Source organism: Tamandua tetradactyla, chromosome 1 (genome assembly GCF_023851605.1).
Source record: "Tamandua tetradactyla isolate mTamTet1 chromosome 1, mTamTet1.pri, whole genome shotgun sequence".
In the NCBI taxonomy this organism is placed as follows: domain Eukaryota; kingdom Metazoa; phylum Chordata; class Mammalia; order Pilosa; family Myrmecophagidae; genus Tamandua; species Tamandua tetradactyla.
In genome coordinates, this window is record NC_135327.1 from 7,046,110 (window position 1) to 7,064,150 (window position 18,041).

At 39.1% G+C, this 18,041-nt stretch overlaps 1 protein-coding gene across 3 annotated transcripts in view; it reads right to left on the reverse strand.

Moving 5' to 3' along the window:
- Positions 1 to 253: 253 nt before the first annotated feature.
- STK4 (serine/threonine kinase 4) overlaps positions 254 to 18,041 on the reverse strand; it is a 153,704-nt gene continuing 135,916 nt past the window's right edge. For 2 of the 3 annotated variants that reach the window (XM_077167990.1, XM_077167985.1), the window contains exon 11: positions 254 to 4,314. In XM_077167990.1, coding sequence (XP_077024105.1) covers positions 4,156 to 4,314 — 159 coding nt within the window. In that variant the 3' untranslated portion in view covers positions 254 to 4,155. The remainder of the gene's footprint in view (positions 4,315 to 18,041) is intronic. The other variant, XM_077167995.1, reaches the window with a different exon arrangement.

The following is an 18,041-nucleotide window of genomic DNA, read 5'->3' on the forward strand; positions in this document are numbered from 1 at the left end:
TGGGCCTGCAAGAATTGTGCTGGCTCATCTTTCCATCTCTGGCAACTAGCTCAGCACGTGGCATGCAGTAGGTGCCCAACAAGTTTTCTCCCTTCCCTATCTGCTGCCCAACAAGTTTTCTCCCTTCCCTATCTGCCTGCCCCAACCTCTTCGGATTCTAGAATAAATACACCCGAGTCGGTGTCATGCAGGCTGACGACACCAGTTTCCAGGATGTATATGAAGGATCTCAGTATTTTAAAAAGGGATAGTCTGTGGTCCAAAGGACAGTTTATTTAAAAGAAAGGTGACAAGGTGCGAGGAGGAGGAAGGATGGAGAACACCAATTCTAACATAAAATCACATAGGAAGCATCTCAAATTTTTTTTTGTACAAAAAGGTAATGAAGGAAGCTACATATACAAACAGCTGACCTCAATAGATTATATACATCAAAACCTTACAAAATAGTATTTCAAGTCAGCACTTAAGCCAGTGTTACTAGTTTTTGTTATAAAAAGTTAAAGCTACAAACTTCACATTTTTAAGTTGTACATTAGCAACAGCATTTAAGCTATTTTTTTCCCGAAGCTGGTCCACGTGCAAGCTGGTAGAAGAGATTTTTTTCCAAACATAAACAAGAACATGATTGTAAAGATAATCAGTATAACCCTAATAAAAACACAAGCATAGAGCTTAAGAAAGGATAGGATTGGAGATGGATTGGACAGGAATGATTTTCCAGTAAATAAGGAGCTGCAATCTTCAGAGGCAACATGGTATGCTAGAAAGGGCCCTGGAGTAGAATCAGAAGACCTGGATTTGAACCCTGTCTCTGCCATATTCTAGCTGTGTGACCTCGAGCAATAGGCTTCACCTTTCTGAACCGCAGTTTTCTCATCGTAAAACGATGACAATACCTAGATCTTCCAGAGCTATTTTTCATAGAAATAGAGCTATTCAGATTATGTACTTCTTCTTGAGTAAACTTTGGGAGTTTGTACCTTTTAAGGAATCTGTCCTTTTAAAGTTGTTGAATTTATTAGCATAAAGTGGTTTATAATATTCTATTAACCTTTAATATCTATAGAATCTATAGTGATTCACCTCCCTCATTACTAATATTGGTAAGAACTACTGAGTAGTAAATGTTATGATAAATTTCTGACATGTGGTAGGTGCTAAATAAATGTTTCCTGGATCAGAATCTACAACCTCAAGAAGTGAAGGCTATGGTTCTTAAATTGCTTCTGATTTTTTTGTTTTATCTATCAATCTAGCCAGCCTGCCAGCAAAACATTCATCCATCCAATTGGTGGTTGGGGACGGGTCAAAGGGGAAGACAGAGATATGCTTTGAAATTACATGGAGGCAAGTAAAATAATCTTAGAGGATTTGAGTTTTTTTAATGACACAATTATATATGGGCCATTGTTTCTTGGAAGCAGAGAGTATGTTTGAGTCTCAAAATTCTTTGGAATCTTGAGTTACAAGTGCTCAAGGAATGACTGAAGCTCAGTCCTCAATCAAAGTAAGCTGATCTACCGTGAATTTAGTATTCAAGGAAAAAATGACTAGGACTTGCTCCTCTCCCTTTCTGTCACTAGAAAACGAATAAACCTTTGTCAGGAAATTTATCCAAAACAGTCTGGCTTCTGGCTAAAGGGCTCTGTCCATCCAGAATAGTGAGAAATCTACTTTGCTGTACCAGCATGTTGAGTGCACACATTCTTGAAACAAAATAAACTCCAGATCAAAATTCAAGATCCAATTTATGAGGAAGAATTGAACCTTCTTTTACTTGGATCTAGACTTGAACAGGGGAAAACAGGCATTCCCCTCCTCTTTGGCCAAGGACTCTTTTAAACAAGTCCTTTGTTTAAAAAAGAAAGGGACTGAGGCAGATGGGGTGAGGGATGCACATTGGAAGCTTTGATTTTTAAAACTCACTTGCCTGTTAGACTTGACTACTAATTCAGTTGTTTCCTAACCCAAAAATGCCAGTTAGAATTATTTAGTTTGTGCAAGAAAAGGTGGTGACTTCATTTCAAACAGACTTGTGATTTTCCTTTTCCCTATAAAAACTGGACCCGTATGATGATGCTATGAATTTTGATTCTAGCACTCAGTAGCTACATTGCCTTGGGAAAGAATCTTTTCCTCTCTGAATCTGTTTCTTCATCTATGAAACAGAGGTAAAGTATTTAACTCACGGGCTTACTGTGAAGTTTAGATCTGACACATGTAAAGAGCCTACCGAGCTCATCCAGGTATATAATAGATGGTCAGTGAATACTAGCTGCCATTTATTATTCTAGCAGGATCCTTAAATTGTCCTCTCTTCTCTGTGTCTGCCACTTGGCTGCAGCCAAGCCTGGTAGACCAGTAACTGCCTCTTGCATTTTTTAAAACTTGCTTTAAATGCACAGAAGAAGAATATTCCCAGCCTTCCCATTGATTCACAGGTTGGGGAGCAAAAGCAATTATGGAGTCAAATTACAGCATCCTTAGGTGCAAATCAGTTGTGGCTCCCCTATCTGAGGGGAAGAGGTATTAGAAAATAAATAAAATAAAAGGACATTTGCTTTTCCCAACTGCCTACTCTTTGCTATGTGACTAAATGCCAAGTGGCCTTGAGCCAAAGCTGCAGAAGGATGGCTCTGTGCTGTCTTTTGCAAAGCCCTCACATCTGCTTCAGGCCCTGGTCCGGATGCACAGAGGCTGGTCTGCTATCAAACAGACTGCAGAGCTCATGGACTCACTGAAACCGAACAATCTGGCCCTCACTGGGAATATCTTCATAGCCAGGTCACCCATCGAAAAGGCAAGGCACGAACAAGTTTCAGTTAGCAGGGTCCCCTGGGGCAGCTTAACCAAAATGGCACAAGTCTGTTTCCTTGGACAATGGGCTGCTTGGTTCAGTGGCCCAGGGGTGAGGAGTCCGAAGTTCTGGTCCCAGTTCTTACTCTAATTCGCTCTGTGATTTTGGCCATGTCTCTCCCCCTCTCTAAGCCTCAGTTTTCCCATCTAGACAATGAGGAGGTTGGAGCACGTGATCTCTCATGTTTTCCATCTCTGGCATCCTACATGTCTGGGTCGATCCTCCTGGAGAACAAATCTTGGTCTGATTCTCATTTATCCTTTCCAGATCCCTTCGCAGTAAAATGAAAAAGAGTCACAAATTTGAACGTGGACCACAAAAGCAGTGCCCTCTACCCCTCTCTGTAGGGAACATGGAGCAAAATGTCAAGTGTGTGATCTTCACATGAACAGTAAGAGCTTTGAAGCCCTTTTCCTTTTATGGACTGACCAGAACCCCTTGTTTGCTGAGAGGTCCTGGTAGGCCTGTCCCCTTGCTGGATTACGTCTCCTCTTAAGGCACTAGGCAGTGTCTGTGCTGTGACTTTAGACAGTTGGAAGAGTGGAGAAAGATGACAGGCATTGGAACAGCAAAGGCCAATTTGCAAAAAAGGTACCAGGCTACTCCTGGGACTAAGTAAACACAAACAGCCAGGGCTTTCCCTTGGACCTCACCGATGGTTTCAGAAGCCAATGATGATCCACAAAGGATGAAACCTTGGCAAAAAAACTGGCTCCAAACTTAATTTTAAATGCAGTCCTGCAAAGGGTCAAGTTGGCTTCTGGGATTCTAGTGACCCCAACATGGTGCCCTCTGCCCTCATGTTCCACAGTACCATAATCTTACAGAAAAGAGGCAAACTGTTTAAAATTGTACCTATACAGAGATGCCACCACACTGAGTGGGGAATCTATTTATAATTTATATATATATATATAATATATGTATATTTATATATATTTTTAAAGTCTTCCAGAAAGAACAATTGAAAGCTATTGGGAGAGGAAAAACAAACATAAAACTTTCCCAGCTATTATTCAACTAGGAGTCTCTGTCCTGGGGTTTACAACTCTGAGTTTAAAAGCGCCAATATAAATCCTTTGAAATAATACACCTGGCCACTTTAAATGAGCACATCAGGGTGGCACGCTGACTGTCCATAGCCCTTCCCTCTGGCGCGCATTCCTGAGTTCACAAAGGTGCTGTGGAGAAATGATAGAGCAGAACTGCTGGCACACAAACTTGAGTGGTGAGCAATCCACAGAGTTCACTAAAGGCCTAGGGTGGAGTTGGGGGCCCGCACAGCCTGGGCTTGCTCAGAAGTTTTGTTGCCGCCGCTTCTTGGCCTCAATGGCATCCAGGATTGGCTGCCGCTTGGACTGATACTTCTGTCTGATCTCTTCAATCTCCTGCTCCATCATGGGGTCAAGGGCCAGGAGCCTCTTCTGAAGGTCCTCCACTGTCCAACTCTTAAGCTGGAAAAGAAATGGAAAGTACAGTCATGGCAAGGCCTAGATAAATGACAGAACGACAGAGAAGTTCAGTCTTCCCAGAGACACACGGGGAGGGGACAGAGAAGACTGCTCAGAACAAGTCTGGGATGACAAGCTATTCAAATGAATGGCATATCAGGGAGTGTTTTGAGATGATTTGTCCCTGGAAGAGGTTTAAGTGCTAATCTCTTAGATTTATTGTACTCTGACCAGGAACTTGGTGGTGAATAATACATACTTTCACCTCCCCATCTTTTAAATTCATTAAATATAGATTCATTGTTAGGGCATAAAAATAACAGTAACTTGGTGTATGTAAAATAATAGTGGTCTCCAAGACATTGCCCTAATCATGAGAAGAGCATCGAGACAATGGCTCCTTGTCCATCAGGGTGACTAGATGCTGAGGATGAGATGTTCTTCCCCACCCCACAGGTGCTGGCACTGTGATTCTCTCATCACTAATATATATGGGAGGTTGATTATATGCCAGGTACCACTCTAAGCACTTTATATGGATTATATACATAAGCTTCCTGGGAATATAGATGCAAACCGATGTGGGGTAGAGGAGGTCTTGGAGAAACCCTGAAACTTCGAGATTAAGTTTCCATTATCCAGAGAAAAATAGGACTCGAATATTTCAATTAATAATAATAGCTAGCACTATATTAGAGCTTTGGAGGTGCCAAACACTAAATGCTTTACCTATATTGATTCATTTACTCCTCACAACCCTATGATTCGAGTACACTGTCACCCACATGTTACAGAGGAAGAAGCCAAGGAAAAGGGGGCCAAGTAACTTGCCCAAGGTCTCGCGACTAACTAAGTGGCAGAGCTGGGATTTAACCACAGATGATGTGGCTGCAGAGCCCACGCTCTGAACCAGCAATGCAGAACAGCAAATGAGCAAAGCAAAGGTTTTGGAACTATGTTGATCTGCGCTGAAAACAGGCAGCCCCTCTTGCAAATGCTACAAGACTGACAAATTACTAATTTTCAAGGCCTTCCTCATCTACAGAAGTGGGACAGCAATGGCTCATCGTTTCACTGCAAGAATTAAATGAGATGCTGATTATAAAGTTCTTAGTGCAGTGCCTGGTACACTGTGCATTTTAAAGATGGCAGTGGGTGTTAGACCCTCTTTTTTCACCAAAGCCCAGGAGCACACTTGTGCTCAATCTGTATCTACAACTGCTGGACAAGAGGGTTCACTGTTGTTGTATGTGTGGATTATTTACTGGAACAGAGCAAGGCAATCCTGGCTGGCAGGGGTGGGAATGAATGCCCCCTTATTCACAGCAGGTGGCGATACTTTCTTTTGTGAGCTTACAGCCAGTGTAGGAGGTACAGTGTTTCAGGAACTCCAAGGCTCACCCAAGTCATACAAAAGATTTCTTGTGTCCACATTTATAAAATCATCATCTCCCTCAATCCTTTTCTGGGGCCTCAAAAAGGAAGTGGCGGGGGGCGGGGGCATGGTGGCTCAGCAGGCAGAGTTCTTGCCTGCCATGCCAGAAACCCGGGTTTGATTCCCGGTGCCTGCCCATGTGAAAAAAAGGAAGTGGCTGAGAAAGGTGGGTGAAGGAGACTTTTTCTGTCCACCCTACCCTTAGGGGCTGGGGTGTGAATAAGTGTGATGTGGGGCAGTGGCCTCCCTAGAAATGGTTTATTGACTTGGCATCTTAGGAATTTCCCTTAGCTCTCTTCAAGAAGGTTGCCTGAGAAGTGAGAAAAGCCTAACAGTTCAAAACCAAAGGTTCTTTGTAATGTGAGAAAGGAAAGACTTGAGACTTGGGGGAAAATACTTGGAAAGTTGGACTAAAAAAAAATTTTCTTTCTTTCCAGCCTGTGGTTTCGGGGGCTGGTGTTCTTCGCCCAGGGACACCCCAAAGAGTGATACTTTTCTCGTCTTTAGCTTTTAAATCCCTTCTCCAAAGAAAGAGCATCCCAAACCTAATACTAAATGTTACTGGAGACAGGTAGTTAAGACCTTAATGTCTGGGTTCACAGACCCTAGATTTGTACTAGCTGTGACACTCTGGACAAGTAACTCACTGCTTTGAGACTCTATTTCCTCATCTAGAACACAGACAATTAGTTTCTTTATACTAGGGCTGTAATGAGGGTTACATGAGAGAACAGTGTGCAATCTTAGCTTGGGGCTTCACACAGTATGCTGACTTGCAGAGAGTAAGCATTACGTAGGGGCAGTTGTCACTGTTATTACTGTTGCTGTTACTAATATGGTTGTTACAATAAATGTTATTGAAGTCTCTAATTAATCTTTCACAAATGAGCTGTTCCTGTAACCTTGGATGCAAGCTAGAATCAAACAAGTAAAAAAGAAAATATTCTACTTTATTTCCTGCTAACAATGCCAAGGGCTATCACTTTGCCACAATGCCCGTTAACTTATTGATAGTTTTAACAAAATGCCATCCATCCATCCATCAATTTATCAAATATTCATTGAACATCTACTATGTGTTTGAGGCACATAGACACTTCAGTGAAAAAAATCATTGCTCTTGTAAAGACTACATTTTAGTGGGGAGAGATAAAAAAATAACAAACTATAAAACAGAGTAAATTACCTTTACATTAAAAGGTGATACATGCTATGAAGAAAAAAAAAAAAAAGAAAAAACAGAGTGAAGGAAGGGAAAACTTGTTTTTCATCCTTTCATTAGGATAAAGAGCAAAATGCAAAATGAAGAAATTTAAGTTAGTGGAACTATACTAGCTTTCCAACTTTCTCTGTAATTTTGGATAAGTCCCTTCTCCTCCCTAGGCCTCAGTTCCCCATTTATGAATGAGGGGGCTGCCTAGATGATTTCAGGTTTTTCTAGACTCAATGTTTCTCAAATGTATCATCTATGGATCACCTTCATCAGAATCAACTGTTAAAAATACAAATTCCTGAAACCCAACCCAGAGTTACTTAAACTATCTGGCAGGTAAGGCACAAGACTTGCATTTAAAGAAGCTATCCAGAGATTTCTTAAAAATCCTCAAGTTTGATAAGCATGATTCTACATCTTCCTTTTTGTTTGCATGTTACAAAATTCTCACAAAATAGCTGCTGCCTGTCTCTGGTCAAAGCTTTATCTAAGCTTCCAATTTCTATGCAGCTCTGCTGCCCTTGACTCCCAACTTGGGTAACAAGCATCCTTGCTTCATCTCAGTCATCTTCAGACTAATTTACTTGTCCTAAAGTCTTTGGGGCTTAAATTACACCTGACCTATCAGAACACAAGCCAGTCAGTCGATGCTGAGATCTCAGTCACACTGTCCAGATATGGATTTTTCTAAAAAACAAGCTCAGAGAATGGTTTTATGGCGCCAAGTGTAGCATTTCACCTTCCTGATCTTCGGTGGTATAAATAAATTTCAAAATGGCCATTTCATGGTAAAATAACTGTGGTTCTAGTGTACAATCTAATTCAACCTATCTGTACAGCTCATTTGAACAACTGAAACACAGGGAGTACAGAATAAGAGGTCCTTTTAGATTATTGTAATGCCTAGATATATCCTAGAGTACATCAAGCAGATAATCAAAAAGTATTGGCAAAGTCCCCTGAGGGATGGGAGCAAAATATGGAACTTAACCTTACCATCAGAGAATCCCCTGATACTGTGTCAAATTTTAGGGACACCCAAATCAATAGACCATGCCCTCAATCTGGAGGCTTACTCTTGTGAAGCTTCTGTAGGGAGTGGAGAAGCTTAGCCTATGTATAGGCATGCCTAAGGCCTCTGTTGTTGCTCAGATGTGGCCTCACTCTTGCTAAGCCCAACGCTACAAGTGAAATCACTGTCCTCCCCCACTATGTGGGACATGACATCCAGGGGTAAAACTCTCCCTGGCAACATGGAAGATGACTGACTCCCAGGGATGAATCCAGACCAGCCACCGTGGGATCAACATTTCCATCCTGAGCAAAAGGGGGAAAAGAAGTGAAATTAATAAAGTATCAGGAGCAGAGAGAGTTCAAATAGAGTCGTGAGGCTACTCTGGAGGTTGCTCTAACACAAGCTTCAGTTAGACATTGCTACCTATCATAACCTGCCAACCCCCAACCAGGGCCATTCCAGCCAATCCTAAAGAACATCTAGGGCAATATATAAGATTCCACAAGGTTTCTATGCACTAGAGTAACTTTTCAGAAACCTACAACCTACAGACTGATCCCTGGTCCAGATAAGTCCTGAAACCTAGCCCAGCCTCTCCAGAACATCAGATAGTTCATCTCCCTACCCCATATTAGTGACAGACCCTTCCAATATAAGAAATTTAGAATTGCCATAGCCCAAAAACCCCTAAAGGGAGGGATGGAAAGATCAAAGGTGATGGTGGAGTTATACAGAGAAGATAGGGTTTAACAAATGAATATGAATGCTGAGTCGTTGAGCTGATGTCTTTTTTGGTCTCCCGGGTTTTGGAGCAGCTGGAGGTAAAAGCCTAGAATTGTGAAATTGTGAGCCCTGTCAGGCTCTGGAATGTATTCTACAACTAATTGTGGTGCTGTGCTTTGAAGTTTATAGCTTTTTGTATATATGTTGTTTTTCACAAAAAAAAAGGAAAAAAAAGTTGATTGTGATGATGACAAAAATATTTAAGCCCGCTAGCCTCCTATATTCTGGAGCACCTACAAGGAAAAATATGAGAGGATCATATGGTAGCCCATGGTGGGCTCTGGGATCTGTCCTATAACTGCTTGTTAAAGAGTGCTCTGAAAATTATTGCCTTTTTATTTCTTTGCTTTTATTGTGCTATACAATAAAAAAAAAGTTATAAAACAAAACAAAACTGCTTCTACAGTTTGGCCATGGCCAGCATCCTAAAGGAACAAATTCTCAAAACAGTCATGTAGGCACCTTGTGCTGTTTTCACTAGGTAAGGGAAATAACCTCATCATTTAGTATCTTGTCCAGTCCCTTGTATTTAAATACCCTCTCTACACTTTGACACCCACATTTATATCTCTACTAACCCATAAATTTCTGAACTCTAAACTCACACATCTAAATTAGATCCTACCGGATATCTTGGGCTCTGATTATCTCATAGAAATCTGCAACTTAATACATCCAAAATAACTCTCTTGATTCCCACCTCTCCCTTATCCTAGAGCCTCTTCCCAGTCTTCCCCCATTTCAGGAATAGCACTTCCATTCTCCCATGTGTTCAAAATCATCCCTCATTCCTTTCCCACACCATCCCTAAGCCCACATCTAATCCTTCAGCAGTCTATCAATCTAATCTCTGAAATACTAGAATAACTCAAATTCAACCACCTTTTTCCATCTCCATCTCCAACCCCTTAGTCCAGGCCCCTGTCATCTCATAGTAACAACTAGAATTAAAACATATAAATGAATCATAACCATCACTCTTATGTTTCCTATTGTACTTAGAGTAAAACTAAACAACTCATCAGGGATTATAAAGTCCTACATCTCTGGACATGTCTTCCCTTCCAAGTTCATCACCAATCACTCTTCCCTTTGCTCATGATCCTCTAGCTGCATTTTATTTCAGATCCAAACAGGACACAAGTTTTTCAGCATCAAGGGCCTAGGCAGTTAGGGATCCTTCTGCCTGGATGGCACATCCCCAGTTTTTTTTATCCCGTAGGTGTTAGCTCAGATGTCAACTCCTCAGATGAGGGGATCAAGGCTTCTGTGACCATATGATGTAGAAAGGACAGTTCCTCTCTGTTAGTCTCTATTTCAGCTCCTAGCCCATTTCCTCCAAAAACAATCATGGCACCTGTAATTATTATTATGTTTTACTTTACTTTTAATTATAGAAGTTGCAGTTTATAGAAAAATCACACAGAAAATACAGACTTTTCATATAACTCCCTCAATGTGCACAATTTTGTCTTATTATTGTTACAAATGATGAAACAATATTATTATAATTATACTGTTAACTATAGCCCATTTTTAAATTGGGTTGTTTGTCTTTTTGTTGCTGAGTTGTAGCATTTCTTTATATATTCTGAATATTAAGTCCTTATCGGATATGTGGTTTCCAAGTATTTCCTCCCATTCTATAGGTTGTCCTTTTATTTTCATGATGAAGTATTCTGATGCACAAAGGTTTTAAATTTTGTTGAAGTCCCATTAATCTATTTTTTCTTTCTTTTAGTGTAAAGTCTAAGAAACCCTTGCCTGAAGATGCTTCCCTATGTTTCCTTCTAGGAGTTTTGCAAGTTGGGTTCTTATATTTAAGTCTCTGATTCATTTCCAGTTAATTTTTATATAGGATGTGAGGTAGGGAATCCTCTTCTGCATATAGATACCCAATTTTCTCAGCACTATTCGCTAAAGAGACTATTCTCTTTTCACTGAGTGGACAAGGCACTTTTTAAAAAATTGGCCATTGATGTGAGAGTTTATTTATGAATGCTCATTTGATTCCACTAGTCTACATGTTTCTTTTTGTGTCAATACCAGGCTGCTTTGACCACTGTAGCTTTATAATAAGTTTTAAAATTGGGAGGAATGAGTCCTATAACTTTGTTCTTTTTCTTTTTTGATGATTAGCTTTTTTACTTCTGCAAAGAAGGCTACTGGAATTTTTATTGGGATTGTGTTGAATCTGTAAATTGCTTTGAGTAGAACAATATTTAGTCTTCCAGTTCATGAGTGTGGAATATCCTTCCACTCATTTATGTTTCCTTTGATTTCTTTTGGCAGTGTCTTGTGGTTTTCCATGCATAAGTCCTTTATATTCTTGGTTAAATTTATTCCTAGATATATGATACTTTTAGTTGCTATTGTAAATGGAATTTTCTTCTTAGTTACCTCTTCAGATTGTTCATTACTGGTGTACAAAACTATATATTCTTGCATATTAATCTTGCACCCCATCATTTTACTGAATTTGTTTTATGTAGCTATGTTGTGGACTTCTCAGGATTTTCCATATCTAGGATCATGTCATCTGCAAACAGGGAAAGTTTTACTTCTTCCTTTCCAGTTTGGATATCCATTATTTCTTTTTCTTGACTAACTCTACTGGCTGGAACTTCATGTACAATGTTCAATCACAGTCGTGTTAATGGGCCGTCTAGACTTGTTCTTGATCTCAGAGGGGAAGTTTTCAGTCTTTCGTCATTGAGTATGATGTTAACTGTGGGTCTTTCATTATATGCCCTTTATCAAGTTGAGGAAATTTCCTTCTATTCCTAGTTTTCTAAGTGTTTTTATCAAGAAGGTGCTGGAATTTATCAAATGCCTTTGCTGTCTCTATTGATGATGATTTTTTTCCCTTTGTTTTGTAATGTGGCATATTACATTGATTGATTTTTGGATGTTGAACCACCCTTGCATATTTAGGATAAATCCCCCTTGATCATGGTGTATAATTCTCTTAATGTGCTGTTAAATTCGGTTTGCTAATATTTTGATGAGGACTTTTGCAAATGCATTCAATAGGGATATTGGTCTGTAATTTCCTTGTGGAATCTTTATCTAGCTTTAGTATTAGGATGATGCTGGCCTCATAGAGTGAGTTAGGAAGTGTTCCCTCCTCTTTAATTTTTTTGAATAGTTGAACAGGATTGGTTAACTCTTCTTGGAATGTTTGGTAAAATTCACCAGTAAAGCCATCCAGTCCTGGGTTTTTCTTTCTTGGGAGGTATTTGATTACTGATTTTATCTCTTTACTCATTCTTGGTATATTGAGATCTTCCATTTCTTCTTAAGTTACTGTAGGTAGTTTTGTGTTTATAGAAATTGTTCATATCATTTAGGTTACCTAATTTGTTGATGTACAGTTATTTGTAGTATCCTCTTATAATCCTTTTTTATTTATGTGGGATTGGGGTAATGCCCCCCCTTCATTCCTTGTTTTAGTTGTTTGCATCCTCTCTCTTCTTGGTCAGTCTAGCTAAAAGTTTGCCAATTTTATTAATCTTTTCAAAGAACCATATTTTCATTTGTTGACTACTATCTTTTTATTCTCAATTTAGTTTATCTCTGCTATCATCTTTATTATTTCCTCCCTTCTTAATCTTGTTGGGGGTCCCTTGTATGTGACACATTGTTTCTCTCTTGCAGCTTTCAGAACTCTTTTTATCTTTGGCATTCGACAATCTGATTAGACCATGCTATAGCATGGGTGTATCTGGGTTTATCCTATTGGAATTTGTTGACTATCACATATGTGTATATTCATGTCTTTCACTAAATTTGGGAAGTTTTCAGTTACATTTCCTTGAATATTCTCTCTATCCCTTTCTCTTTTCCTCCTCCTTCTGGATTCCCACATGCATATACTGGCACACTTGACGGTATCCCTCATATTCCTCAAGGTCTGTTCACTTTTCTTCATTCTCTTCTTCTTTCTCTTCGTCAGACCGAATGATTTCAATCGTCTGATCTTCAAGTTCTCTGATTTTTTTCTTCTGCTAGCTCCATTTTCCTATTGAACCACACGAGGGAATTTTTAATTTTTTTACTGTGGTCTCTGAGCTGCAAAGTCAAGTTCTGGAACAGCAATTCCCTCAGGCCAGTATTAAAAAGATTAGGCCAAACATCCATGCTTCTGGCATGTGCAGAGGCCCCTCTTCTCTCTGTGGAACTGGACCTAGAAATCTGTACTAGGAATGTCAGCCAGCATCAGGTTGAGTGAGGGCTGGAGAAGGACCTCCGAGAGCCACGAGATCCTTCCACTTTTAGGAACCTTTTGCTTGATTTTGTTTTTGTTGTGTTGCTGCAATCCTCTAACTGTTCCTGGAGCTCTGAGAAAGAAGTTTCTGCCAGTTCTTGCTCGTTGTTCAAGGCTTCTGTAGGGGAACAGAGCCTTGAAACAACTCACTCTATTGTCTTGATTCACTTTTTAAAAAATTCCTATTTCTTTTTGCTCCTCAGTCTGAATCATTTCACTTATGTTGTGTTCAAATTCATGGATTCTTTTCTCTGTCAGCTCCAATCTGCTGTTGAAACCCTCTGAGAAATTTTTCAATTCAGTTATTGTGATCTTCAGCTCCAGTATTTCCATTTAGTTCCTATTTTAAATTTTTATCTCTTTAATGAGATTCTTATATCTTTATTCATTGTTTTCCTGATATCCTTTAGTTTGTTTTTTGTGTTTTCCTTTATTTCCTTGAACATACTGAGGATCACTTTTTTTTAAGTCTTTGTCCTGTCTAATATATCCAAAGTCTGGACTTCTTCATTGATAGTTTTTGGATTTTTATCTTGTTCCTTCGGATAAGCCATCATTTTCTGCTTTGTCTACCTGCCCTGCCCCCACTTTATCCAAAGTGATACTGAAAGTAACTGGAAGAGTTTGCAACCATCACTGGAAAGGTTTCTGGAAATGGGGTACTGTTAATGAAAAATGTGTGAGGAATGGATGAGTTATGAATTTAGCAAACAGCCCTCTCATTTAAAAAATGCCACCATTGGCAGTGCTGGGTGACCTCAGGCAAGTTACGTCACTGCTCTGTGATTCAGTTTCCTCATTTATAAAACAGGGATGGTACTGCCTCTTTACTGCCTTTCCTTGTGTAAAAATGTCAAGTGTCTACTACATGCATGGCACTGCTGCTGAGTTTCAGTGGCTCAATCTAAGGTTACTGAACATGACTCAAATCGAATCAACTAAAATTACTGGCAGGAACAGTGTTGGGCAACATGAATATAAAGGATAGTATCTTTCAGAGAAGCGGCTGAATTTGGGGCCAAAAGCACTGGCCTTGTGTCAGACAAACCTTGGTTCCCATTAGAACTCTGTCCTCGGTAGCTGGATGCCCCTGGGTAAGCTCACCTAATATGTGTGTGTCTCAGTTTTCTCATCTATTCAATAGAGGACAACAGTATTTACCTTAGAGGGATGATGTGAGATGCAGAGGTATTAGTAAAATATATCACACAGTGTCTGTGCACACAGAAAGTACTGGGTGTTACCACCTAAATCCTTTTTTAGAAAATGGAGAAAATAATCAAGAGAAACAACAGCTGCTGTTGCTTTGAGAAGTGAGCTGGATGAGCTCACAATACGGTGCAGGACACACAACACACATAAAGCAGAAAGCCTTCTCTAGTTAATTCTAGAAGTGTGAGGAGCCCTAGATCAGATTATTTTGGCTTGTTTCTGCTGAGCCAGATCACAGAAAAATTCTCAGATTCCCAGTACAGAAAGCTGATGAGAAATGGTTTCTTGTTGAGTAGGCTTAGCAGTTCTGAAGTTCTGAATCATACTATGTTGATGTCGGTTGCACAACTGGCCTGGAGACCAACTGAGGAAATCCGGCTGCTGTTTCATCACAAGAAATAATTCAAATTAATTACACAGATAGCTTATCCTTAATCAGCATAGTCAAGCTAAACTAAACACATAAGAATGTATAAAGGAGCTCAATAAGGCTCTGGTGAACAACCAGGCTTCATCCCTATCCAAGGTACAGGTTTAGACCTATTTCAGGGTTCTGCTTCTAATAGGAATGCTTCTAATAAGTCTCACCTTAGAAGTCTATTGCATAAATGGTATCATGAGATGTCACCCCAAAAAACATAAAGGAGAGACTTCTCAAACTTCGAAGGACGAGCTTAAATCCCATACATAATGTACCTGAGCACTCATAATTGTGCCTCCAATATCACAAACATGATTTCTCAAACACATTCTCCCTTCTGGCTGGGTGAGTTAGGCCAATTTCCCATCACAAGTGATGCTTTATTGTGACTAAGAGTGAGGAAAGCACACACTTTTGCAATTTTGCAGTGAAGTTTGCAGCCATAAATATGCCATTCATTGACCTTCCACTCTAGCCGCTAGAAAGTTATCAAAAAGTCAAGAGAGAAAATGCAAAAAGGATAAAGGCATCCAGGACATTGATTTAGCTCCACCAAGGACACTCACCCTTTTCTTGAGGTGAACTTGTATCCACCTAGGAGTAGACTCTAGTTTGGGGACAGATGACTCTAATAAGATAAAATTCTCAGGTGATGCAGTAATCTCTCAGCAGATGAGTGAAAAGATAGTTAATCAGAAAAGCAAGGAAGCTAACTTCCAAATCACAGCATGGATTAAGTAAGCAACAGACCATTCAGTTACAAGAGATCCTGCTCTTTAAATGAACCTTTTGAGAACTTTAATGGGAAATTTCCTCTATTACAAATTATGGTCATGCCAAATCATGCTTACTTCAGTCCCTTATAAAATTTTCCTAAGGCTTCTCCAACAAGGTGGAAAAGAAGCAAAACTATTATCGATTAATGATTACTTCAATTCTATTTGGGGTTTGTAACTAATTAATTCTAATTAACACATGAAATTTCCGTCATTTGAATTCCAATCAAATAAAACATGACTGTATGTACAAAATATTTACCTATAAAACTTGTATGAAATAAATACCGTAAGCCCAAATAAAACAGAAATTTGGTTCCATGCAGGCATAGTGATATAATGACAAGAGCTCTGACCTGGTCAAAAGACTGGACTCAAGCAATCTGCAGACAGTGTCCATAGGGGCTTGCACTTAGGGAGGTTTCAGTACATTGTGTGTGTGTGTGTGTGTGTGTGTGTGTAAATGATATGGTTTGATAAATTATAAACCACAACTACAAGAGGAAAAGATATTTTTAAATAATGGGGTTTGCTATAATACAAAGTATACTATTTGCATATCGTTAGTTATTTGTGATTTGTTGAAAATCATTCACAAATTTATACAACAAAATTAATTTTTGAAAAAGTACTTATGCATGTGCAGAATTTGCTCCAACTCTGTTCTGACATGACTTTTTAAAACTTACTCTGAAAATCACAACATATTCTTTTCTTAATTCTGAGAGTATTCTTTTCTTAATTCTGAGAGTCTTATTTATGGCTTCTGGCCAAAGTTAATAAAGTTTTGATCAAATCCAGATTTTTACTATTATCATGACACTGGCTTTCTATAAAACTCAATGAATTTTCATGCCCCAACACTAAAGAACAATGATCCCCCAAAGACACTGCATTCCTAGTATCTAACAACATATCTTTAATTATAAAGATGTAGGGGGTGCCTGCTCTGCCAGGCACTCGTGCTAGGCGTGGGCTGAGTCAGGAGTACGGACAACAGAGGGGTGTGAGTGAGTATACGGCAGGGTTCCTTCTCTAAGTGTCACAAAAACAAGCTACAATCTGAGGCATTACTAAGTTCCTAATGATTACTAATAGTAATAAGAGTTACCATTAACTAAATACTGTGTGCTAGGTTCTGTGCTCAGCATTTTACATGTATTATCCCCTGTATCCTCACAATAGTCCATGAAACTAAGGCTCAGAGAGTTACAGAAATTGATCTCTTAGCCCACTAAGCAGTGGAGTTAGAATCCGAGCCCACCCTAGTGTATCTGACTGAAAATCCCAAGAAAACATGTGTTACATGGGAGTTGAGAGAATCCCAAGGGTCAGAGTCTCTGCGATATGGACTTTTTAGTATATTCATAGTGCAAAGAAGGAATGGTCAATCTAAGGAAAAGTCTGAATTGAAAATTTTAAAAATTGAAACATAAAAGCTATTTCAAGTAACACACTGAGATTCAGGGAACTAATGAAATTAGGTTAGGTAAATGCAAAAGACTTATGAGCTCTCTTGTCAGTATTATTAACAACTCAAAATTCTTTTAGATACCATGTTTTTTCACACCTCTATGCTTCTGCTGAATACAATGCTCACTGTCTTCTAGTTATGGAGTGCCTATTTAATCATCCAGCCCAGCTCAACTTCTAGCCCTTCTCTCCCCTCTACTATTCTTTTTCTTTTACTAAAATGAGCTTTTAGAGAGTAGGGACTATGTCTTACATATCTTCAGAGAGTCAGGCCAGCAGATAAGAGTTTTCAATAAATATTTAATGAATACACCTTTAATCTTGAAGATTTTTTTGAAAAATTATGTTGACTTCTTACTGATTTCCCTTAATCACTAGCAAGATGCTGGGCTTTTTGGAAGCTTTGGAAGAATATAAGCAACACATAATTCTAAGCGGATAATGTAAGTTCATTAAATAAAGTAATGACAATTACTCAAAATTCACCCTTGCATGCCAAAATCAAAACGAACAGCTCATCCAGTGTCATGAATGCAATAAAATTACAAGAAAAAATAGACATAAAATCTACTACGCTTGATGACTACCGTTTAAGAAAAATTATTATTTTAAGAGTAGTTCTAAATTGATGTATAAATTTCACACTTAAGGAAGCCAAACTGTAAGAGAAAAACTCTCAGGAAGCTGGTAAACACAGAGCCTCCTACAATAATTATGAATGCCTAAGGAAGGTAGAGTGCAAGAATAGGAAACCATATGATGCTCCTGAAATTTGAAAGCACTAAAGGGAGACAGCAAAAGTATCACCATTGTTTTAAGGATATTAATCTTTCAGAAGATGGAAAAATCTAAAACATCAACTGTACCAAACTACTGTTTTAATGTAGCTTAATAATTCAGATAAAGAGCCAGCTAATCACATAAGAACCCCTGCAAGCTGTGCTCCTGCATCCTTTCTTGGGTTGGAAATTTCCAAGACAGTAAAAAGGCCAGGCCTCCCCGCTCTCTTCCTGCCAAATAAAAGCAGCCCTAGAACCTCAAGCATAATCTGAAAGTCAAAATGCAAATTGATCTCGCTTTCGTTAATAAAAGGTATTTTTAGATGAAATAAGTTTTAATCCTGAATACAATAAAA